Source organism: Cricetulus griseus, chromosome 2, assembly GCF_003668045.3.
Source record: "Cricetulus griseus strain 17A/GY chromosome 2, alternate assembly CriGri-PICRH-1.0, whole genome shotgun sequence".
Lineage (NCBI taxonomy): Eukaryota > Metazoa > Chordata > Mammalia > Rodentia > Cricetidae > Cricetulus > Cricetulus griseus.
The window spans coordinates 35,265,287-35,289,957 of record NC_048595.1 but is presented as its reverse complement, the minus strand read 5'-3'; the positions used below and the strand labels follow the sequence as shown (position 1 = coordinate 35,289,957).

Here is a 24,671-nt window from a genome sequence, read left to right as displayed (position 1 = left end):
CATGTCCCCATTTTGCTGGTGAAATCAAGTGGGAGGGGGAAAAAGGAAGTGGATTTACTGCTCACCCAGTCATCCTCCACAGTGACCGAGGGAAAAGAACTCTGGGTAGAGAGAGGTTCTACGAACAGAAACTAAGCAACCCTTTCCCTTGCTTACATCTCCAAAGCTACTAATCTTTCCTAAACAGTCCATGCACCCCCAATTTGATCTGTTTGTTCCAAAGATACAAGTAAACGGATATGGAAGAGTTAGACATGGCAATATATGCCTCTAGTGTCCTAGGTTGCACATTCTGTGGTCCCATCACTCAGGAGTTGTAGGCAGGAAGATGGAGTTCAAAGCCAGCCTCAGTTACAGAGTTGGAGGCCACGTGAGACTGTCTCAAACACACACACACACACACACACACACACACACACACACACACACACACACACACACACGAGAGACAGACAGAGAGAGAGAGAGAGAGAGAGAGAGAGAGAGAGAGAGAGAGAGAGACTCAACTTCACTAGGCAAGAGGCTGGGTGTAGAGAGATCTCAGCCAGTGAGAGCCACTCCTCAGTGTGGATCTTCCAGCAGGCAGATCCATGGCTGGCAGGACTCTGCTATCTGGTCGCCAGGAAGAGGAGACTACCAAAGACCTGGCTCTGAAATTACCACCAGGGAAGTCTGGAGGTCACCTGCCCAGCATTGATGAGACCCGACCTGTAGGCCCAGGCCCAGCCTCCCGTCGTGGCTCCCTGCTGAGCCTACACCCATCCTTTTCACGCCGCAACTCACTGGCAGGACCCCTAGTAGGTACTGGAGGTCGACGACCATCCCTGGGCCCAATGCCCCCTTTTGGTTCACGAGTTAGCTTTTCTGGGCTACCTCTGGTGCCTGCCCGTAGGATGGCACCCTCATACCGCACAGAACCAGCGCCGGGGGAGCGCTGGGAAGCTGCAAGCGCTCAGTGTGTCCTGGAGGCAGCACTGCACGCAGGGCTGAGCAATGTGTGCTACTCAGGTAGTGAGGCGGGGAAACTGGCACAGGCGCTGTGTGAACAGATACGCATGCGTGTGCGGGAGCTCTGCCTACCCCGCTACAAACTGGTATGCAGTGTGGTGCTGGGGCCACGCGAGAAACAGGGCGTGCACGTGGTCAGCCGCGCACTGTGGGATGCTGTGCACGATGGATTGGCCTCTGCTACCTTCACCAACACTTCACTGTTTGCCGTGGCTACTGTCCACGCGGTCTACTGGGAATGACAAGCCCTTCAAGTTCTGAAAAACAGTTTATTATCCCAGGAGGAGGCCCCCCTGGGGCTCACATCCCAATAAATAAATGTCTGTTAATAAATAAAAGTGGTCCATAAATAATGCCCCCTAACTGGGAGCTAAGGCTCAGGCTTATCTCAGGGAGAAGGGGGAAGAGACAGGAAGGGCAGGCCATCCCCAACTGTAGTAAAGCTGGTCCCTGATTGCCTGGGGGATTCAGCCCAGATCCCCCAGAGAGGCACCAAAGGGACAGGAGGGGCCACAAAGGCAAGGGCCAGAGCCTTTCAGGCACAGGCTTGGGGTCTGGATCACAGCCTGCTCTGCAGGTTAGAACCTAAGCAGGATTCCGATCCCTGAGCAGGTGCAGTGCGTAGCGCAGTCGCTGCCGCAGGTCCGGGGAGCAGCCCAGCTGCCGGAGGTGGGAAGCGAGGTAAGTACAAGCACTGCGGTTTCGAGCCACAAAAGTCACAAGGAGAGGCTCCCAGCCACTGAGGATCAACTTTGTGTGGTCCCCATAGAAGTTCACCTGTGCACAGAAGGTAACAGTGTTCAGGGCTGGGACACCAGACCCATATACCTTCCCAGAACCCTGGGCCTACCGGACCTTCCCTCCAACTCCAGGATGGGCTCTTACCTGCACAGTGCCATCACTAAACAGCATGAGTAGGGCCTGATCAGTCTTGACCCACTGCAACAACAAGGGCGGGGCAGGCACCTCTACCTCTTCCACACTGGGCAGGTCTCCGCCCTGAGAGAACAGGCAGGTCAGGTCACTAGACTGGCATGGGCTGGGTCTCTCCCTATGGATGTCTCCTGCCCTTACATGATCAGCCACTATCTTTGAGCCATCCCTTTCCCCATCCCCAACAGTGGAGAACCAGAAGAAATCAAGATGCATTAGCCCCCCTCCAGGCCCCCACAGCAGCCCACACACCTTCATGAGGTGCTGCTCCATGTAGGAGGCGAAATACCGCAGGATGCCCAGCTGAGGCTGCAGAGCACGAGGTACAGAACCCACAGAGAAGGAGAAGTGCTTCGTGCTGGTGGGGTTGTAGTGTACAATCCTGAAAGTGCAGATGCAGAGAGGAGCCTGGTATTATCGTTCCTCCCATTTGGACTTGAAACCCCCAGACCCCTGAACACAGAAACACACACCAAGGTGCAACCCTGCTTGGTACAATAGACTAAATACAAAGCACCCCAGCATAGCACTTACTTTCTATTGGCTGACAGGGCCATGTGTGTGCCATCGTTGAAGAGCACGGCTACACGGCGGCTGGACAGCTGATACCCAAAGCCAAACTTGTTGGAGTAGTCAACCCACTTGCTGACCCACACCAGAGGCTCTGGCTGTGCTAGAGGAGCTGGGTTCTGTTCCGCTGTTACGGGAGAGGAGGGAGTGAAAACATTCCCCTGGCCTCTAGGTCAAAAAGAACTTGCCAAACTATTCACATGTACCAGAGCCCAGCCTTACCTGGGGGCATGAAGGCCACACAGTTCCTCAGTGCACAGAGGGCAGACTCTACCACTGTGGCCACAGTCAAACCTTCTTCAAATCCTGAGGGAACAGAGGGCACTGACATTCAGCCAACAAACAGCCTCCTTGGGCCCAGGTCATGTCCCTCGGCCAGCTACTTCCTTCTGGCCCCTGGTCTCCACCCCAGCCACCTCCAGCACCTCTCATCTTCTGGCTCCTCACCATCTCCACTGCTTGCCAGTGTCCCACGGGGTGAGCTGTCCTCAGCAGCTGTTTCTACCAAGCTGACAGGGGCCAGACCTGCAGCTGCTGGAGCCTGGACAGTTGAGCAGAGAGGGAGTGCTATTAGGACCCAGAATCCAAATCCTTGAAAGTCTGATGGGCCAGCCCTGTCCCTGATGGCTCTCAGGGCACCCCAGGTCACCCTCAGCTGGCTAATGAGACACAGCCAATTAGGCCACCACGAGGTTGGATGCTTCATCAGCCTTTTAATGCTGGGCTTCCCTCAGCTGCTAGGGTCAGGGTGAGTCAGGGGAATAATGCTCACGTGAGCACCTCACCTCAGGCCTGACATCTGGATGACCGATGGATGTGCGCATCAGGCCGCTCACCAAGCAGGAGACATTATCCCGTTCCTCAGAATGGTTCTTATCTGGTGGTGAGGGAGAATACAGCCCTCAGTGTCCTGCCTGACCACATTTCCTAAAGTGTTCATACAGGCAGGTCTTCCCAAGTGCCTAGACAACACATGTTCTCCCCAAGAGTCTACAGGCACCCTCACCTGGTACCACTGACTCAAACAAATATAACAAGCCACTCCAACATTCTACTGCCCTATACCCTCAACCCACTGACACCTGACTCACTCTTGTTCTTTTTCCTGCCAAACAGGCTCTTGGTAACTTTGGCAAACAGACTCCTTGCCGGGTTGGGGGGTGTCAGATCTGGGACTGTCACACAGCTGTTGACAGGGAGCCGATCAGGGGTGTAGCCCTGAGGAAGAAAGCCATGCAAACAGAGAAGTGAGACCCCCAAGGGTCCTGCTCCCATTTATCCTTTGAGGTCATGCAGACGGAACCGTGCTATCTGGAGAACCACAGACCTTTGTAAAGAAGTCATGGCGCAGGATCTGTTCAATAGAGGGGCGGTCTTGGGGTGAAGCCCGAAGGATGGCAGCCAGGAGCTGACGGGCTGGCAGTGAGAGGCTGGCAGGCAGCGTGTAATGAACCTGCTTGATGCAGCGGTATGTTTCCTTCAGGTCAGCTGTCTCAAATGGGGGCCTCCCACATAGGAGTGTGTACCTGTGCCCAGGAATGGGAGATCAGACGTCAAGTAGTGGGAACACCCCATCCATGCATCTACCACCAGTCTGCCAATGACTTTGGCACTCACATGACACAACCAAGTGACCACACGTCTGCCTCGGGGCCATGGCCTTGTCTCAGCAGCACTTCTGGGGCCACATAGTTGGGAGTGCCACAGATGGTCCTGAAAGAGGGTAGGGTGGAGAGGGGAAGGCTCAGACCCAGCCCAACACCCGCCCCCATTCCTGCCCCTGCTGAGTTCAGACAAAGCAGCTGCCTGTCACCAAAGGCCAGAGAGCTCCTGCTTGTCTTGGGACAATGGATGCTGAGAATGGCAGCTGAGTCCAGTCTAGTCCAGCTGCTCAGCTGCTCTGCAGGACAGGAGGAGGCCCTGACCCCATCACAGCCTACTCTCCCAAGGTCAATACAGAGGGTCCATGACTGGTCCCTTCCCCCACGCCCTTCTGTCAAGTACACATTAGGCTGTCACCTCCCACGGTCTGTGCTGCACACAACCAACACCAGCTGTCATACCCTCCAAAAACACTCACCTGCCACACATGCGATCTGTGTTACAGACAGCCTGTCACAGGGGTCTTCTTAGACACACAGGGTATCACATCCTGTGATTCCCACACTCAGTCTGTCTTATATACATATGCTCACAGCCTGGCTTGTTTTCCCCACCCAACACAGGATCAGCCATACATTTTCCAAAAATCCTTAGACTCCCATCTGTGTCAGGGACGCAAGTCCTCGTCCATCTGGGCCACACATTCATAAGGCTGCCCTAGGATGCCACCTTTACCTTCACACATACAGACAGCCGGTCACCCCAGCCCTGTTTATCCCAAGCATACATCATGTCACCTTGCTGTCCACACGCACACTGTCACACTGTCACACCGCACATCATCTGTGTCACATACAGACCGCGGCCATCATCCCCTCACTCACTTTTTTCTCTGCTCAGGGGGCTCTAACCGAGATGCCAGCCCAAAATCCCCCACCTTCAGCTCCATGTTATCCGTGATGAAAAAATTTCCTAGATAGTTGCAGAGAGAAGTGTCAGACTCTTCACTCCCTCTCTTCCCTCCCCATACCCCCCACACCTTCCACCCAGACCCAGGAATCTCACCCAGCTTGAGGTCTCTGTGCAAGATACCCCTCTGGTGCAAGTACTTGAGGCCTGAAAGGATCTGGCGCAGGTAGTAGCGAACCTCTGGCTCCAACAGGGTGTGCCGGGCCTTCCAGATGTGGGCCAGGGACTGCAGAAAGCCACTGTTTCAGCCCCTGCTTGCCTTCCCAGACCCGCCCTCCATCTGTGCTTGCTTAAGGGTGACAGGAACCCAGCTTTGGATATTAGGAGCCACTTCCTTTCCCACCCCTGTTCCCGGTGAATCCCCTCTACTCCGGACCTTTCGGCTACAGAGCTCCAAGAAAATGTATATGTTGTCAGCATCCTCGAAATGGTGCGAAAAGCGAACGATATGGCGGTGCTGTAGGTCTCGGTGCAACTCGATCTCGTTTAGGATCTGCGACGAGAGCGCGAGATCATCATCCTTCCAGGGTTCACACGCCACCATCCCCTCCCTACCCCTGGTCCTCAGGGCCTGGACCCACCTTCTCGCGCTGATGCGGCTTGGCCACGCGGCTCTGCGGGATGATTTTGACCGCGTAGGCTACACCGGTCTCGGTGTCAGTGGCTTCATAGCAGCGGGCGAAGCCCCCCTAGGGGGAGGAGGAGGAGGATGCGTCGGTCCGGGAGCTCCCGGAGAGACAGGGTCGGGCCCGGAGGGCTCCCCTCCACCTCCGTCAGCGCCACCCCAAAGCCCCCGTGATCTACCTTGCCCAACAAGCGGCCCTTGATGTAGGTACGGCCGCTGCACGCATCGGTGATGAGGCGACCCGGGTCCGGCGCCGGTGACCCGGCCAGCACCTCAGGCTCCGACCGCGGTGAGGCACTAGAAGGCGGCCCCGGACCAGCGGGGGGCGCGGGCGGGGCGGCCGCGCGCGGGAAGGGGCGCGGGGACAAGAGGCCGGCGGCGGGCTCCATGCGGGCGGCGCGGCGTAGCGCCGGCCCGAGCTGGTTCTCGGTTCCGCCCGGCCCCGGCTGCGCGTGGCGCTGCCTGGTTTCTCTACTCTGCGATCGCGCCCGAGGGAGCCCGGCGTTTTTATCAATGAACGCCTGCCCCCTCCCGGGTGGCTCGTCATCGCGAGCTCCGCCCTTTTCCTGGCAGCCAGGCTTGGAGAAGCCCCGCCCTCTGCTCTGCCTCACGTCACCTGAAAACTCCTCCCTCTGTCCGGCCACGCCTCCTGCTGGGTCCTTAAAGGCGCGGTGGTAGTGTTTGTCATCCCAGCAGGTGCGAGCATGCTCCTCTTCATTTTTTTCCTCTCTGCTACCCCGTCCACGTAGTGACTACTTGTCCTGCCAAAGGCAGCTCCTTTCTTTCTTCATCCTTCTGGGTATATACTGAAGTCGGAGTGGAGGCCAGGTATCCGGAGACCTCTGTCTGAGCAACAAGGATCAGCGTTCCAGCTGAGAGAGGAAAGGCAGGGGTGGTGCAAACTTACCTCAGTGCACGTCACCGACGCGGGCGGTCTCCTGTAAGCGTCTCTTGCTCTGGAGCACAGCCCGCAGTTCTAGCCTAGTGCTGCCCTCTTTGGGCACTATAGAATAGCACGCTTCGGAGCCTGATTTACCTGCTCTGGGACTGTACAATGGGTTTGTATTCACGGTTTTGTTTTTGCTTTCAAGATAGGGTTTCTCACCGGGCTTTGGTGATGCACGCCTTTAATTCCAGCACTCGGGAGGCAGAGGCAGGTGGATCTCTGTGAGTTCGAGGCCAGCCTGGTCTCCAGAGCGAGTGCCAGGATAGGCTCCAAAGCTACACAGAGAAACCCTGTCTTGAAAAACAAAAGCAAAAAAAAAAAAAAAAGATAGTTTCTCTATGTAGCTCTGTCTGTCTGTCTGCCTGTTTGTCTGACTGTCTGACTGTCTACATAGAGCTATCTGTCTGTGTCTGTCAGTCCTGGAACTCACTCTGTAGACCAGGCTGGCTTTGAACTCAGAGATCCACCAGCCTCTGCCTCCAGAGTGCTGGGATTAAAGGCTTCACTTTAGAATCTTAATCCCTCTGCCGCTGTTTAAGGGATTCTGTCTTTGTTTTGGCCCTGAGATATCCATTCAGGCCTCAGTTTTACTGAAAGCATCTGATAAGTGGCAGGCACTGCCTCCACTAAGGATGATCAGAGCTGTAGCCCTACTTTAGTTTACATGGATTTGCTTTATGGAAGCAGTACATAAGCAAAGTAATTACAGGCTGTGAAAAGTGCTAAGAAGGAAATAAACAAAAGAGCAACCAAGAGTTTGCTTTGCAAAGACTAATCAGAAGAGCCAACAAATACATACACCCAATTCCTGCCACCTAGCTGAGTTTATCTCTCAGATGTCTCTATGTAAGCCTATCTTCCCTCAGACTCTGGTCTCATCATAGTCTACCTCGGTGGGATTATTGCTATTCTATACTGCCCTCCTAGCCTTTGGTTTCGTTTCCATTTCATTCAGTCAGACAGCTCATACAATCTTTAGCAGGCCCTCGAGGACTTTGTGTGTGTGTTTTGTTTTTCTGAGACGCGGTTTCTCTGTGTAGTAGTTTTGGTTGTCTTGGAACTATCTCTGTAGACCAGGCTAGCCTCAAACTCACAGAGATCCTCCTGTCTTTACCTCCAGGGTGCGTCACATGAGTGCTGGGGTTAAAGGCATGCAACACCACGCCAGGCCATAAGGACCTTCTTAAAGCTTGCCCTCATGACCCAAAAAAGAGGTCCCAAATAGCCTAAGACCAGGAGAAATACCAACAACTTCAATGAGAGGATGGGGTAAGGGGTGGTCAGGGATGTCTGAGGTGTCAAGCTCAGCAATTTCCCTTCGGGGAGAAGGTAGTGGTGAGGCCAGAAAGCTGACAAAACTTCAGCTTCCAAAAACAGATTCAAAGCCTGAGCTGGAGGATCGAGTCTAGAGGATCAAGAGTTCACAGTTGTCCTAGTTAGAGTCAGCTGTCAACTTGACAGCTCAGTGAGTGTCATCCTAGAGAGTCTCACTGAGGAACTGCACAGACCAGACTGACCTTTGGCCAAGTATGTGAGGAATTATCTTGATTGCTGATTGGTATGGGATGGCCAAGCCCACTGTGTATGGTGCCATCCCTGAGCAGGTAGACCTGGGCTGTATAAGAAAGCTAACAGACAGCCGGGCATTGGTGGCACACTCCTTTAATCCCAGCACTCGGGAGGTGGATCTCTGTGAGTTCGAGGCCAGCCTGGTCTCCAGAGTGAGTGCCAGGATAGGCTCCAAAGCTACACAGAGAAACCCTGTCTCAAAAAAAACAAAAAAACAAAAAAAAAAAAAAGAAAGAAAGAAAAGAAAAGAAAAAGCAAGCTAGCAGAGAGGTCTGGAGCAATGGTTCAGCAATTAAGAGCATGGAGTACTCTTTTAAAGTACCTAAGTTAGTTCGTTCACCCACACTGACTCACAGCTGCCTTGGAACTTGAGCTCCAGGGGAATTCAACACCTCTAGCCTCCTTGGTTGGGTTTCTTGTCTGTACACACCCACATACATACACGCATAATTAAAACAAAGAAAGAAAGCTAACAGCAAAAGGGATCAAGTCAGTAAGCAGCATTCCTTCATGGTTTCTGCTTTAGTTCCTGCTTCGGCTTTTGCCATGGCTTCCCTCCATGATTGGCTATAACCTGTAAAATGAAGTAAACCCTTTCTTCCCCAAGTTCCTTTTGGCCATGGTGTTTATCACAGCAACAGAAAACTGACTAGAACAAAGGTCATCCTTGCCTATATCCATAGTGAATTTTTTTTTTTTTTGAGACAGGGTTTTTCTGTGGCTTTGGAGGCTGTCCTGGAACTAGCTCTTGTAGACCAAGCTGGCCTCAAACTCACAGAGATCTGCCTGCCTCTGTCTTACATGAATGCTGGCATTAAAGGTGTGCACCACCAGTGCCCAGTAATATTTTCAAAAATTATTTTTATTTTTAAAAATTCTGTCTCTGTCTCTCTGTATGTGTGTGTGTGAAAATCCAGATGTCAAGCCAGATGTTGGTGGCACATGCCTTTAGCTCAGCACTTGGGAGGCAGAGGCAGGCGATCTTAGTGAGTTTGCGGCCAGCCTGGTCTACAAAGCAAGTTCCAGGACAGCCAGGATTATCACACAGAGAAACCATCTGGGGGGAAAAAGAAAGAAAGAAAGAAACAAACAAACAAACAAACAAACAAACAAAGAATGCAGGTGCCAAAAAGAAGACCGAATTTAGGGCACTGGAGAGATGGAGAGATGGCTCAAAGGTTAAGAGCACTGACTGCTGTGCCCAGTGGTGGTGGCGCTCGCCTTTAATCCCAGCACTCGGGAGGCAGAGGCAGGAGGATCTCTATGAGTTTGAGCCTGGTCTACAAGAGCTAGTTCCAGGACAGCCTCCAAAGCCACAGAGAAACCCTGCCTCGAAAAAACACCAAAAAAAAAAAAAAAAAAAAAAGAGCACTGACTGCTCTTCAGGAGAACCTGGATTCAAATCCCAGCATCAACATGGCAGCTCATAGCTGTCTGTAACTCCAGTTCCAGGGGATCTGATATCTCACACAGACATGCATGCAGGCAAAACACAAATGCATATAGAAAATAAGAAAGGGGGGGCTGGAGACATGGCTCAGCGGTTAAGAGCACTGACTGTTCTTCCAGAGGTCCTGAGTTCAATTACCAGCAACTACATGGTGGCTCACAACCACCTTGAATGATATCTGGTGCCCTCTGCTAGCATGCAGGCAGAAGACTGTATATGTAATAAATAAATAAAATCTTTTAAAAAAAGAAAATAAGAAAGAAGACAGAATTTAAAATTACATTTGTGTGTGTGTACATATGTTTATGGATTGCATGAGCGCATATGGAGCCTGAGTTGGTTCTGTTAATCCCAAAAATGGGAGGAGAAAGACCACCGACCCAAAGCATCATGGAAAAATTAATTAAAACAAGCTATTAATTAAAGCAAGCTTTTATGGGGAGTTGGTGGTGCATGCCTTTAATCCCAGCACTCAGGAGGCAGAGGCAAGCAGATCTCTGTGAGTTCGAGGCCAGCCTGGTCTCCAGAGCGAGTGCCAGGATAGGCTCCAAAGCTACACAGAGAAACCCTGTCTCGAAAAAAAAAAAAAAAAAAAAAAAAGAAAGAAAGAAAGAAAGAAAGAAAGAAAGAAAGAAAGAAAAAATTAAAGCAAGCTTTTTTATTTGCATTCATGGGCTGCTCCCCCCTAAGGTGGTGTTCAAGAGGCCAGTCAGCCTTGGATGAGAGAGGAAGGCATGGGGTTACTTCATCCCCTTTGTTCTCATCCTAGTCAATCAAAAGACAGTCATCCCAACATTCTCAGGAGGTATAGGGGGAGAGACACCCCTTTTTTCCTTTCCATACACTAGAGCCCTAAAGATGGCCATGCGCCAGTCTGCCATCACTGTCTTTGCCCTGTGCAGAGGCAGCCCCACCTTGTCCTTCTGAATAATAAAATCTCCTTTGGGCTGAGATGTCTGGTATCTGATATGTCCCGTACCATTTCCAGGGTAACTTCAGTTGTGGCATAAGCCAAGTGTGATGCCACAGGCCTGTAATTCTATCACCCAAGAGGTTGGAGGATCAGGAATTCAAGGCCATTCTCAACTTCATAGCAAGTTCCAAGCCAGCTTGGGCTATACTAGGCCATCTCCAGACAAAAGAAATACCAATAATAATAATAATAATAATAATAATAATAATAATAAAACCCTAACAAGTTCAGAGTAACTGAACAGTGCAAGGGTCAGACCTGAAAAAGCTTTGCAAAATGTGTGTGGTGTGTGTGTGTGATGTGTGTGTGTTTGATGTGTATGTGTGATGTGTGTGTATGTGATGTGTGTGTGTTTGATATGTTGGATGTGTGTGTTTAATGTGTGTGTTTGAGTGTGTGTAATGTGTGTGTGTGATGTGTGTGTATGTATGATGTGTGTGTGTGTGATGTGTGTGTATGTCTGATGTGTGTGTGTGTGATGTGTATGTGTGATGTGTGTGTGTGTCTGATGTGTGTGTGTGATGTGTGTGTGTGTATGATGTGTGTGTGATGTGTGTGTGTGATGTGTGTGTGTGATGTGTGTGTGTGTATGATGTGTATGTGTGATGTGTGTGTGATGTGTGTGTGTGATGTGTGTGTGTGTATGATGTGTGTGTGATGTGTGTGTGTGATGTGTATGTGTGATGTGTGTGTGTGTCTGATGTGTGTGTGTGATGTGTGTGTATGTCTGATGTGTGTGTGTGTGTGTGATGTGTGTGTGATGTGTATGTGTGATGTGTGTGTGTGTCTGATGTGTGTGTGTGTGATGTGTGTGTATGTCTGATGTGTGTGTGTGATGTGTGTGTGTGTGTGATGTGTGTGTGTGTGTATGATGTGTGTGTGATGTGTGTGTGTGATGTGTGTGTGTGTGATGTGTGTGTATGTCTGATGTGTGTGTGTGATGTGTGTGTATGTCTGATGTGTGTGTGTGTGTGTGATGTGTGTGTGTGATGTGTGTGTATGTCTGATGTGTGTGTGTGTGTGATGTGTGTGTGTGATGTGTGTGTGTGTGTATGTCTGATGTGTGTGTGTGTGTGTGTGATGTGTGTGTGTGGTGTAGAGGCAGTTCAAAGTCTTCTTGCCCCTCTTCACGTTGCAAAGACCCCAAGTGTGTGTGTGTGTGTGTGTCTTAGTTACCTAGAGGAAGCCAAATTTGAATTTGAGGAAACAGTTATTTGGAGTCTGGCAATATAGCCAGGGTCAAGAAATGGGTTTTGGGAAATTCAGAGGGGCAGAATAGCCTTAATGGGTTTCTGGGGAGAGGAAGCTGGTGCTGTGTCCCCATGCCTGGTTCCCTGGTCCTCCTTTCCAATACAAGGAGTTCCCACCAAGCATTGGATGCTAAGCTTAAGGCTGCTCTTTGCAGGCCTGAAACTTGAGCTTAGGCTGTTGACTCATTTTTGCCACAGAAAACAAGGGCCCTTGACTGAATTCCCTTCAGGGATGTCTTGCCCTCTTCTTATGCCTTCTTCCACTGGCTTGGTCCTCAGAACCACAGTGGGGCTTCAAGCCTCCTGTACACCTGTTGTTTTCATTCCATCTCCAATGTTAGGGACTGGGCCCAAGGCTTAAGGCCTGTTAAGAAAGTGATCTACCAGGGATGGTTCAGTGGGTAAGAGCACTGACTGCCATTCCAGAGGACCTGGGTTCAATTCCCAGCACCCACATGGCAGCTCACAGCTGTCTGGAGCTCAGCAGTTCCTGACACCCTCAACTCAATGCTCATAAAATAAAATTAAATAAAAAGTGATCTGCCACTGAGCTACACTCCAAGGCAACTGTCCAACTGGGAAAATTAACAAGGTGTTTGAGCCCTCCTCTGGGAGTCAGGATATTAGATCATTCTGGATGCTGTCATCTCCCTCAACACTCAGTCTTGGTATCAAACCACGGGCATGCTGAACTCTGTCAGATGTTGTAGTATAAAGGCCTGACTGTGCCACCTCTCCCTGTGTAATCTGCTCCCCATCTATGTCCCAGGCACTGGCCTAGGCAATTAGTGTATTGATTGTTCCCAGTCAGCCTATGGTAAGGAAGTGATTATAATCCTCTTGAGGAAATGAAAGCTCACAAGAGTGGAGCAATTTCCCCAAGGTCAACTCAGCTCCCAGGGCCAGATCCAAGACCTGAACAAAAGTTGGACTGACTCTGCTAGTCACAGTTACTTGACTTTTGTGGGGTTGCTGATCCCTGGGTCTTGCATCTGTCTATCTCTTTTGATTTTTCAAGACAGGGTTTCTCTGTGGCTTTGGAGGCTGTCCTGAAACTAGCTCTTGTAGACCAGGCTGGTCTTGAACTCACAGAGATCCGCCTGCCTCTGCCTCCCGAGTGCTGGGATTAAAGGCGTGCGCCACCAACGACTTTTCTGAGTTCTCTGTGTGTCCATCCTCAAATGTTGCTATAAGGCCTTCTGCTCTGGTCTGCTTGGCAAGTTGGAGTCAGTAACTCTTGATCAGAACCTAAGGGAGCAGGCAAGTCAAGAATAAGAGGTGCCAGCCAGGTGGTGGTGGTGGTGCCCGCCTTTAATCCCAGCACTGGAGAGGCAGAGGGAGGTGGATCTCTGTGAGTTCGAGACCACCCTGGTCTACAAGAGCTAGTTCCAGGACAGCCTCCAAAGCCACACAGAAACCCTGTCTCAAAAAAACCCAAAAAAAAAAACCAAAAACCAAAACAAAACAAAAAAAAGAGCTAGTTCCAGGATAGGCTCCAAAGCTACACAGGGAAACCCTGTCTTGAAAGAAAGAAGGGGGGGCAAAGAGGGAGAAGAAAGAAAGGAAGAAAGAAAGAAAGAAAGAAAGAAAGAAAGAAAGAAAGGAGGAAGGAAAACACAAAACAAACAAAACAATATGAGGTCCCACAAAGGTTAGGGTTCAGACTCCAGACGAAACCCTAGGTTAATCAGTAAGGAGGCCCCAGGCCCTTGGTGCTGCTGCAGCCCACCTCACAGGCTTGGAGCCAGCATAGGATACACAGTAAAACTTCCACATGAACAAAGAGCAAGACAGAGGAGGTGGTGAGATCGCTCAGTGGGTGAAGAGGCTTGCCATACACCACTGGTGACCTGTGTTAGAGCCCACAAAGAGGGAGAAACGATTTCACAAAATCTCTTCCACAAAACCGTTCTCTGACCTGTACATGCACCTCATACACACACAGCTATAATAAAAATCAAAACATTTTAATTTTTTTTGTTTTGTTTTGTTTTTCGAGACAGGGTTTCTCTGTGGATTTGGAGCCTATCCTGGAACTAGCTCTTGTAGACCAGGCTGGTCTCGAACTCACAGAGATCCACCTGCCTCCGCCTCCCGAGCGCTGGGATTAAAGGCATGCACCACCACCACCCGGCAAAACATTTTAATTTTTAAAAAGTGTGAAGGGTGCCCGTGAGATGGCTCCATTAGGTAAAAGCACTTGAATTAAATCCCCAGGACTCTTAGGGTGGGAGGAGAGAACCAATTCACGTACACACAGAATAAATAAATAATTACATGTAATTTTAAAATTTAAGGAGCTGGAGGGATGGCTCAGAGGTTAAGAGAACTGATTGTTCTTCCAGAGGTCTTGAGTTCAATTCCCAGCAACCACATGGTAGCTCATCTATAATGAGATCTGGTGCCCTCTTCTGGCATGTAGACATACATGCTGGCAGAATGCTGTATACATAATAAAAAATTGTTAAAAGTTTTTGTTTTTGTTTTTCAAGACAGGGTTTCTCTGTGGTTTTGGAGGCTGTCCTGGAACTAGCTCTTGTAGACCAGGCTGGTCTCGAACTCACAGAGATTAACCTGCCTCTGCCTCCCATCACTGGGTGTGGTAATATTCATCTGTAATCCCAGCACTTGGGAATTGGGAAGCAAGAGGATCATAAATTCAAGGTCACCATCAGCGACCCAGGGAACTTGAGGTCAGCTTATGCTGGGAGACTCTTATCCCACCCCATCCCCACACACAATTGCTAATGGCTAGACTATGCTTCCTGCTTTCCTCTTGCTCATCTGAGTACTTTGTTTATTAGCTAATGTTTCCAGCAACTTGATGCAATTGGTATTGTCATCTCCAGCTCCTCTTGGTGATATCCATTGATATCACCAAGAAGTTAGGCTGCTATGGTGGCACATGTCTATGATCTGGCACTTAGAAGGGGGAGGCAGGAGGATCAGGAATTTGAGAACCTGATAGATTACACAGTTTGAGGCTAGGCTGAGCTTCGTGAAACCCTGTCTAAATAAATAAAAACAGCTTGTCTGAGGTCGTGAAGCTTGGAGAGCATGGGAATGTGGGCAGCCTGGCTGCACACCCCAGGCTGTTAAGTACTCAGTCATATACCCACTATGGGGAGGGAAGGCATTGGTAGGCAGGACCAGCAAGAGGAGAATGGAGAAGCAGCACAGGTCAAGTGATTTATGGACCAAATGGTTCCATTCTGGGATTATAAAGCTTCTCCCAGCTTTATGATCCCAGAATGGACCCATCCTCAGTGGGAAGAGAGATAAGATAATTTAGGAGGGCATGCAGATGGCTTCCTTCTCCTGCCTGGGGCAGTTTTCAGGTCATGAACCTTTTATCCTGACTCTGTGGGAAATTCACAAAGCAGGGAGCTGATATCAGGTACAAGTGTGAGGCTCCTGAAGCTGTGGGGCATAGAACCTCAAGGGGGCAAAGGAGGGAGGGAGAGATGAAGAGAGGGAGGGAGATGAGGAGGAAGGGAGGGAGGGAGGGAGGGAGGGAAGGAAGGAAGGAAGGAAGGAAGGAAGGAAGGAAGGAAGGAAGGAAGGAACCACCCCCCAAGGCTCAGAAGATGGACAGGAAAAATTGTAAGAACCAGAGCTGAGGAGCCCTTGAGAGAATGTGTCTGTGGAAATGACAGGATCGATGCACTCAGGAACTCACAGGACCTGTGGTTGCCTGAACAAGACCAGCACATGATGAAGCAGGCAACATTGTAGCAATGGAGGAAGGAGAGGTTCACAAGCCCCCACCTCTAACTGAGGAGCTATGGATTCCAGGGGGAGAAAGTCAGACTTTTGGGTTTGTTAAGGGTGTGACCTCTGGTAGGTTGACCATACTCTAGTAGATTGCCCTATACTCAGGAGTACATGGGCAGCACAAATTGGACTTGATGGGTTATGGGGGAGAGGAAGAGAATGAATTGGAGAGTAGGGAGTTGGGGGTAGATTTAGAGTTGGGTAGAAGGGGATGAATATGATCAAAATACATTGTATGAAATTCTCAAAAAATATTCAAAAAGCTATATTTTGGAGCTGGATAAATGGCTCAGCAGGAAAGACCTCTTCCAGAGAGCCTGGCTTTAGTTCTCAGTTCCTACACCAGGCAGCAAACAACAGCCAGTAACTTCAGCTCCAGGGGATTCAACATCCTCTCCTGACCTCTATGACCCCTGCTGCATACAGTGTACATACATACATTCACCCCCACAAACATTAAATAAATAAACATTTAAAGTGGGCGGTGGTGCCACACGCCTTTAATCCCAGCACTCGGGAGGCAGAGGCAGGCAGATCTCTGTGAGTTCAAGACCAGCCTGGTCTACAAGAGCTAGTTCCAGGACAGCCTCCAAAGCCACAGGGAAACCCTGTCTCGAAAAACCAAAAAAAAAAAAAAAAAAAAAAAAAAAAAAAAACCCAACAACAACAACAAAAAAAACAAATAAATAATTTAAGAGAGAGCAAGTTTCCAGGTGGTGGTGGCTCACACTTTTTGTTTTGTTTTTTTGTTTGTTTGTTTTTTCGAGACAGGGTTTCTCTGCATTGTTTTGGAGGCTGTCCTGGAACTCACAGTATAGATCAGGTAGCTTCGAACTCACAGAGATCTGCCTGCCTCTGCCTCCCAAGTGCTGGGATTAAAGGCATGCAACACAATGCCGGTCGGTGGCTCACACTTTTATTCTCATCACTGGGAAGGCAGAGGCAGGAGGATCTATGTGAGTTCAAAGCCATCCTGGTCTACAGAGTGAGTTTCAGAGTACCAGAGTACACAGAGAAACCTTATCTTAAAACACACACACACACACACAGAGAGAGAGAGAGAGAGAGACAGAGAGACAGAGAGACAGAGAGAGACAGAGAGAGACAGAGAGAGAGAGTTCCCTAGAGCATTCACAGGAGTCAAGACCTTGGACACAGAACTTAAAGGCATGTGCATCATGCATGGATATGGGAAGTGCCTGACCAGGAAGCCCCAGAGCCTGGGACAGAACCCTGGCACTGTGTTGAGGCTACCGGTGTCAAGGACACTGATCTCAGTGCTCAAGTCTTGCTCTAGGCCCAATCAAGCAACTCCCAGCCTTTCAAGCCCAGAAGCCCGTGGCTTTGACTCCTGCCTCCAACATTAGTTGTGTGACCTTGGGCAAGTCGTTTGCTTCCTGGAACCTAATCTGTGAAACTGGAATGATTCCTACATGATGGGGATATGATGAAGATTCCATGAGAGGAAGATAAAATGTTGTCCTTGGCATAGTATCTGTCCCTTGAGTTAGTACTTTATCGGCAGCTGATATTATGACAATTTACCCTGAACTGTCATCTTGCCTATAGCATAGGATAGCAATCCCTATTGTCCCTAGTTTAAAGGACATGGCATGCCCTGTGCGAGTTGTGGGGTCAGGACACATGGCATGTTAGGTACTCAAAGACCAGCCTGGCCCCACAGGGCTAGTAGCACACACCCAGTTCCCAGGGGAAGCCAGATGACAGCCTCCATTCATCAATGACAGTACCAGTCCAATCTAACTTTATGGACCCAGCAGCTACTTAAGACTGAAGAGCAAAGTCTGGTCCCGTTCTTCCTGGCTTCGGCTGAGATCAGGTAGGCAGGTGTGAGTGGGGTTAGAGGGTCCTGGGGCTTGGGATACCAGGGGAACAGGTTTCAAGAAGATGCTCCAAGGAAAAATGGTGACTCTGGTTTGGAGTTGGGTCTGGTTTGTTTATTTATTTTTATTTTATATGTATTGATGCTTTTCCTGCATGTATGTCTGTGTGAGGGTGTCAGATCTTAGAGTTACAGACAGTTGTGACCTGCCATGTGGGTGCTGGGATATTGAACCCAGGTCCTCTAGAAGAGCAGCAAAGTGCTCCCAACTGAGGAGCCATCTCTCCAGCCTCCTGTTTGTTTTGAGACATGGCCTTGCTATATAGCATGGGCAGGCTTTGAACCGGTGACCTCCTGCCTTGACTCGGTGAGTGCTGGGATTGTAGGCATGTGCCACCATACCTAGCAAATTGGGGCTCTGTCCTCAACACTTCAGAATCTAGTTATCTCTGCTCCAAAGGTAGAAAGGTTGTGGAAAACCTCTGTAGGAGGGGCACAGAGTTCAGCCCCACGTTGCCCAACCCCGTCCTGGCTTCAACCAGCCATGTTCTGCAGAGAACAGTTTGTACTTCGTCCTACAGCTTTTTAACCCCTCGTCTAGAGACACAGGATGAAGATGAGTGACCAGAGATGAAGAGACTTTGCTTGGGGTGCTAGGCTTAGTGACGGGAAGACAAGCAGAGAAGAGGACAACTCTGTGACCTTCTGGACTAGACCCCAGCACCATGACGGTGTCTTACACTCTCAAAGTGGCGGAGGCCCGCTTCGGAGCGTTCTCTGGCCTGCTGCTCCGCTGGAGGGGCAGCATATACAAGCTCCTGTACAAGGAGTTCCTGCTCTTCAGTGCCTTGTATGCTGTGCTCAGCATCACCTATCGGTGAGAGCAGCTCTGAGTCCTAGCCTATGAGGACTTCTGCCGCCGGCCTCCTTCCAATCCAGGTCTCTGCCTGATGTGCCCTAGGCTGCTGCTGACCCAGGAGCAGAAGCATATTTATGCCCAGGTGGCCCGATACTGCAACCGCTCAGCAGACCTCATCCCCTTGTCCTTTGTGCTGGGTGAGGCCCCCTTCTAGTTTTCCCTAGTCTCCTGACCATGTTCTCTGACCTTTGGGTTGAGGTGACAACTCTGGGCAGCAATGGCCTGGAGTCATCTAGCCGAAGGGCTAGAGCCTGGGTCCTCAGTTTCCTCTGGGTTACTCCTTGCCTGTCATTTGCTGGACCCCCAATCTTCATTGGTACAGAGACACCGGCTGGCTTTATAATCCCACTCTGGGTACCAAAGGGGAGCTAGAGAGAAGGGATAGTCCCTCCCTACCCTCATAGGAAAACGGTCTCAGAGTCAACAATAAATTCATCTCGGACTCCCACTTCCTCCTCCCTGCAAGTTTGTGTTCTTTGCCTCTTTTCCGGGCCCGATTTCCCAGCAGGCAGTGGGACCAGAAGGGCCACAGAGTCCAAAGTAGTACCTCCCTAGCGCCTGGCATCTTTTTTTCTGTCCCTGTTATCCATGGCGGCTCACTAGGTTTCTACGTGACTTTGGTGGTGAACCGCTGGTGGTCTCAATACACAAGCATCCCACTGCCGGACCAGTTAATGTGTGTCATCTCAGCCTGTGTGCACGGTGTGGATCAGAGTGGCCGTTTACTACGCCGAACTCTCATCCGCTATGCCAACCTGGCGTCGGTGCTGGTACTGCGTTCCGTGAGCACCCGTGTGCTCAAGCGCTTCCCCACTATGGAGCACGTGGTGGATGCAGGTGCCTGGGTGGTCGCAGCCCTTAGGTGGGTGGCTAGATGCTTTCCTCCCGTGATGGAAAGGTCTGACCCTTAGGGGGCGCTCCAGGGTTTCACGGAAGCCAGTGGGTTTAATGGAGAACAGCCAGATGCTAAACCACTGGCGCCCCTTGCGGGCAGGAAACGTCTGCACTTCAATTTCTTCCCCCTGGCAGGTTTCATGTCTCAGGAAGAGAGGAAAAAGTTTGAGAGCTTGAAATCTGACTTTAACAAGTACTGGGTCCCTTGCGTCTGGTTCACTAACCTAGCCGCCCAGGCCCGCAGGGATGGACAAATCCGTGACGACATCTCTTTTTGTCTCATATTGGAAGTAAGTCCGTTTAGGATTTGGATCCTTGGTTCTATCTCTAGCTTTAAAATAATAACTTGGTACTTGACACTTAAAAGGCACCAACTATATACCGCACGCTACTTTTGGGGCGGCGGGGGGTGGGGTAAGATTACTCTCCATAGATCAAGCTTACCTGGAACTCACTATTTAGCCCAGGCTGGCCTCAAACCCATGGCAATCCTGCCATCATCTCCCAAACTTCGGAATCACAGGCATGAGCCACTAGGCCTAGCTACTGTGCACTTTGGAAGCATGTGCTTAAGGTGACTCATTTAGTCCTCAAAACAATCCTTGAGACCGGCACTATTATCACTCCCTTACACAGACAGGGAAACCCAAGCACAGAGTTGAAAAGCCCCTCACACAGCATGTTAGTGATGCTGGGACTCATGGTTGTTCTGGTTCCAGATCTGGAATGTTTTTTGCTACCTTCCTAAATTGCTTCCTGCCCTAAGCACCTCAGCCTGGTAGATAACCCTAGAGCAGTGGGGCTCTGGCCTGGCCCAGGTCTTCTTTGTGTGGGTTCCCCTGCTTCCTTCCTCGTCTTCCTTCCTTGTCTCCTCTGACCTCCCCCTCATCTGCTTTCTCTAGGAGCTGAACAAGTACCGTGCCAAGTGCAGCATGCTGTTCCACTATGACTGGATCAGCATCCCACTTGTCTACACCCAGGTAACTGTTGCTTGCCTGCCCAGCTCAGTTGTCTATCGGGTGTCCAATGGTGTGTGAAATACCAAGGGGCAGAAAGGTTCTTCACTTGGGCCAAGTCAGTCTCAGGAGGCACTGAACTGCTGAGGGTCATCCTCAAAACTCTTCCTCCACACCCATAAAGATCACTGTCTTGAGCTAGGCAGTGGTGGCAAATGCCTTTAATCCCAGCTACTCAGCAGAAGCAGGCAGAGCTTCGAGTTGGAAGCCAGTCTCCTTTACAGAGTGGGTTGCAGGCCAGCCAGGGCTACACAGAGAAACTCTGTCTTCAAAAACAAAAAAAGATCATCCTTTCTTGCCAAGTGTGGTAACACACATCTTTTATCCCAACACTTGGGAGACAGAGGCGGAAGGACCTCTGTGAGTTCCAGTACAGCCTGGTTTATATAGCAAGCTTCAGAACAGCCAGGGCTACAGAGACCTAAGAAGATGAGCCGAAACTCATTGATGCTACCACCCAGTCCATGCTTAATTACTTGTTAGACCCCTCCAGGCCCTCAGAAACAGGGACGGATTTTCTTGCTGTCCCAGGTACTCTGGCCCTTGCTTTTCCCTCTTCAGGTGGTGACGATAGCTGTATATTCCTTCTTTGCCCTTTCCCTGGTTGGTCAACAGTTTGTGGAGCCAGAAACAGGAGCTACCAAACTCCAGGAGTCTCTGGAGCCAGGCAAAGAGGCCTCTCCAGTCCTGGGGGACCTGGACATGTTCGTGCCTCTCACCACGTTGCTGCAGTTTTTCTTTTATGCTGGTTGGCTCAAGGTGGGCAAGGATGATCACTGTCACAGTGGGCAGTGGGTGGGGGTGGGGGCTCTGCGCCTAGAAGACACCATTCCTGCAATTCATAGGTAGCTGAACAGCTCATTAACCCTTTTGGTGAGGATGACGATGACTTTGAGACCAATCAGCTCATAGACCGAAACCTGCAGGTTAGATGTGGGGTAGGGGACTGGGGGCAGAGACAGCTAGGTGTGCAGAGAAAAGGTTGTGGCATACTGCTTGCCCTTCTGCTGGCCCAGGTGTCCCTGCTCTCTGTGGATGATATGTACCAGAACCTGCCTCCTGTCGAGAAGGATCAGTACTGGGATAAGGACCAACCTCAGCCACCCTATACGGTGGCCACAGCTGCTGACTCACTGCGTCCTTCCTTCCTGGGTTCCACTTTCAACCTGCGGTGAGTTTGGATTTGACATGGAAACCGGTACCTAGTGCCTGGCCATCCTATGGGGATACAAACAAGTTCTCTAAGAGTCAATAGTTGTTTATGTCGCCCTGGCACTGGCAGCATGAGCGACGACCCTGAGCACTGCCTTCAGATGGATGCGTCCCCAAGGTCTGATCTGCCTGCACCTGTCACACAGACCCCGCTGCTGGGCCGATTCTTGGGCGCAGGAGGACTCTCGCCCGCTGTAAGCCTGCGGAACTTCGGCAGAGCACGCGGTGCCCCCAGGACCCCACACCTGATTCGCTTCCGAACTGAGACAGGTGGCGAGGAGGCTGCCAGCCGCATAAATGAGGCTGAGGAATCTGAGGATGAAGCCCTTGAACCTTGAGAATGCCCAGCCGGCCGGTGGCTGCCACCAGCCCTTCTTCCCCAGCTGCCCTGTCATCAGCCACCACTCTGAGACTTTCCTGCACAGCGGGTTGGCCATTGGGGAAAGCATTTGGGGACAGCCCTTGAAAGCAAGGATGGCAAGGAGTCAGAGCTGGGGGCAGGGTGTGTCTCCTTCAGCTTAAAAGTGGGATTGCTTGGGGAGATGAAACGAGAATGAAGAAATGGCCAAATACGTAGGGCTAGAACAAGAGGAAAAGTTATCTTTCCAGGCTTTTGGGGAGCTAGGCTGGTGGCCCCAACACTGGCATAGTGTCAGCATCTTGCCTGGTGCCCAGCCTCTTTGTGCTGCAGTTTAGTACTGAGCTCAGGAAGCGGCATTTCTAGTTTTCGGATGCTGCTGTGGGGCTGGCCAGCTGAAAGGTAGATCCCACTGGGTGTGCTGTGGGATCCTTACTTGCAAGGTTCACTTCTTGTTTATAATGAGAATATATCCATTTCTTCATTGTGAATGAACTGTCTAATCTGGCGTCTGCCTAGGATGTAGGTGGAATTAGGTTTGGGAACTTGCCCTGGTGGCCCAGCACTAAGAACAGTTGTAGAAGTGAGCTGACTCTTGACAGCTAATGCCAGGAAGGAAGAAACTGAAGACAGAAACACTGGAGTATAGACAGAATCTCACTAATTGCCCGAGCTGGCCTTGAACTGTTAGATTCTCCTATCTCAGATTTCCAAGTAGGCATACAGGTTTGTGCCAATGGGATCCAGTCCTACCTATGTCCCAAATTTACAAAGTAGTTTAAGTCAGGGGGTGGTGATACACGCCTTTAATCACAACACTTGGGAGGCAGAGGCAAGTCAACCTCTGTGAATTCAAGGCCAGCCTGTTCTACAGACCAAGTGCCAGGACAGGCTCCAAAGCTACAGAGAAACCCTGTCTCGAAAAACAAACAAACAAAAAAGTACTTATGTGCATGAATGTTTGCCTGCACATATTAAGTGTACCATAGGGTCCAGAGGCTACCAGATACCCTAGCCATCTCTCCAGCCCCTCCAATTTTAAAAACTCAAATTATAGTACATTTATCACTGTGTATATACACATCGTGGGAGATCCACCTTTGAAGTCAGTTCTGGGTGGTGGTGGTACATGCCTTTAATCCCAGCAATTGGGAGGCAGAAGGTGGATCTTTTGAGTTCAAAGGCCAGCCCAGTCAGGCTCCAAAGCTACACAGAAAAACCCTGTCTTGAAAAAACAAAACTTAGTTCTGACCTTCCACCCTGTGGGTTCAAGGACTAACTCAAGTCACCTGCAGTCATTTCAATGACAACTAAAAACGACAGAAAACTTTATTTGGGGCTGGGTGTTAGTGGCGCACGCCTTTAATCCCAGCACTTGGGAAGCAAGAGGCCAGCAGATCTCTGAGTTTGAGGCCAGCCTGGTCTCCAGAGCGAGTGCCAGGACAGGCTCCAAAGCTACACATAGAAACCCTGTCTTGAAAAAACAAACAAAAAAAAACCCACCAAAACAAAAACCAAAACTTTAAAGTATGTGCCCCAGAAGGGGAATGTTTAAATTCAAGGTTGCCTGGTATCCTTGAATTTAAGTGTGGGTCATAGGGGCTGCAAAAATGACTCAGCACTGCCTGCACTTCCAGAGGTCCTGAGTTCAATTTCCAGCAACCACATGGTGGTGTACAACCATCTAGGAGAGCTGGTGCCCTCTTCTGGCCTGCTGGGATACATGCAGACAGAACACTATACATAAAAGTGAGCCACAAAAACAAGCAGGCAGTGCTCACCTTTAATCCCAGCACTTGGGAGGCAGAGGCAGGTAGATCTCAGTAAATTCCAGGACAGCCAGGGCGGTTACAGAAAAACCCTGCATTGAGAAACCAAAAACAAACAAACAAACAAACAAACAAACCAACTTATCAGAGGGGCTAGAGAAATGGCTGTTATTGACAACACCCATTCTAGTTCCAAAGGATTCTAACGCTGTTTTCTGGCCTTGGGTACTTGCAAAACACTCATGTTGGGGGGGTGGGGAGGACCTTATTGGGGTTAAGCATGATGGCACACACCTTTAACCCCAACACAGGAGAGATAAAGGCAAACAACCCTGTGAACCTGGTCTACCTAAGAAGTAGACCAGCCAGGGTTACATAGTAAGACCATCTCAAAAACAAGTTTTTAAGATTTAAAAATACCTGTTCCAAGACTCCCTTAATCCCAACACTCAGGAGGCAGATCTGAATGAGGCCAGCCTGGTTACAGGCTCCAATAAAAAAAAAAAAAAATCAAAAAACAACCAAAAACAAACCCTCTCACATTCCAGATAGCTGTAATTAGAGCTACCACTATGTCCTGTACCCACATGCACAATGCTCCCCACCAAAATGAACTGTAAGCAAACTCCCAATAAACCGCAAAATTTGCTGGGAATGATAGCATATATCTTTAATCTCAAAACTCAGGAGCCAGACCCTGGTGGATCTGAGTTCCAAGATAGCCAGGACCACAAAGACCTTGTTTTAGAACTTCTCCCCTCAAAACAAACTTGTTTCATTCAGTGCAGTATACACCTCTAACCCCAGCAATCAGGAGACAGAGGCAGGCAGATCTCTGAGTTTGAGGCCAGCCTGGTTTACAAAGAAGCCCTGTCTTGAAAAACAAAAAAAAAGTCCCCTTGGTCTTTGGTGTATCAGCCAGTGTTTGCTGTGCGAGTATTAAGACAGTCCAGATCCCTTTTCACAGAAGAGCACAGAATAGACCACCTAG

At 50.1% G+C, this 24,671-nt stretch overlaps 3 protein-coding genes across 3 annotated transcripts; 2 read left to right on the top strand and 1 right to left on the bottom strand.

Moving 5' to 3' along the window:
* Positions 1 to 551: 551 nt before the first annotated feature.
* Positions 552 to 1,250, top strand: Tctex1d4 (Tctex1 domain containing 4). Its single transcript, XM_035439683.1, has one exon. It carries the CDS (start codon positions 591 to 593, stop codon positions 1,248 to 1,250), a length of 660 nt encoding a protein of 219 aa, XP_035295574.1. The 5' UTR covers positions 552 to 590.
* A 7-nt stretch (positions 1,251 to 1,257) lies between these two features.
* Positions 1,258 to 6,584, bottom strand: Plk3 (polo like kinase 3). The gene is made up of 15 exons (XM_027402590.2): positions 5,887 to 6,584; positions 5,664 to 5,771; positions 5,459 to 5,575; positions 5,179 to 5,308; positions 4,998 to 5,085; positions 4,129 to 4,224; positions 3,839 to 4,037; positions 3,603 to 3,729; positions 3,297 to 3,388; positions 2,959 to 3,052; positions 2,734 to 2,817; positions 2,476 to 2,638; positions 2,194 to 2,323; positions 1,894 to 2,007; positions 1,258 to 1,785 (listed from the first exon to the last, which is right to left on the bottom strand). Exons 1-15 carry the CDS (start codon positions 6,094 to 6,096, stop codon positions 1,594 to 1,596), a joined length of 1,944 nt encoding a protein of 647 aa, XP_027258391.1. The 5' UTR covers positions 6,097 to 6,584; the 3' UTR covers positions 1,258 to 1,593.
* Positions 6,585 to 17,963: 11,379 nt separating this feature from the next.
* Best4 (bestrophin 4) lies at positions 17,964 to 22,349 on the top strand. The gene is made up of 8 exons (XM_027402596.2): positions 17,964 to 18,389; positions 18,474 to 18,568; positions 19,035 to 19,268; positions 19,461 to 19,615; positions 20,228 to 20,305; positions 20,903 to 21,100; positions 21,187 to 21,512; positions 21,624 to 22,349. Exons 1-8 carry the CDS (start codon positions 18,238 to 18,240, stop codon positions 21,889 to 21,891), a joined length of 1,506 nt encoding a protein of 501 aa, XP_027258397.1. The 5' UTR covers positions 17,964 to 18,237; the 3' UTR covers positions 21,892 to 22,349.
* The last annotated feature ends 2,322 nt before the right edge of the window (positions 22,350 to 24,671 follow it).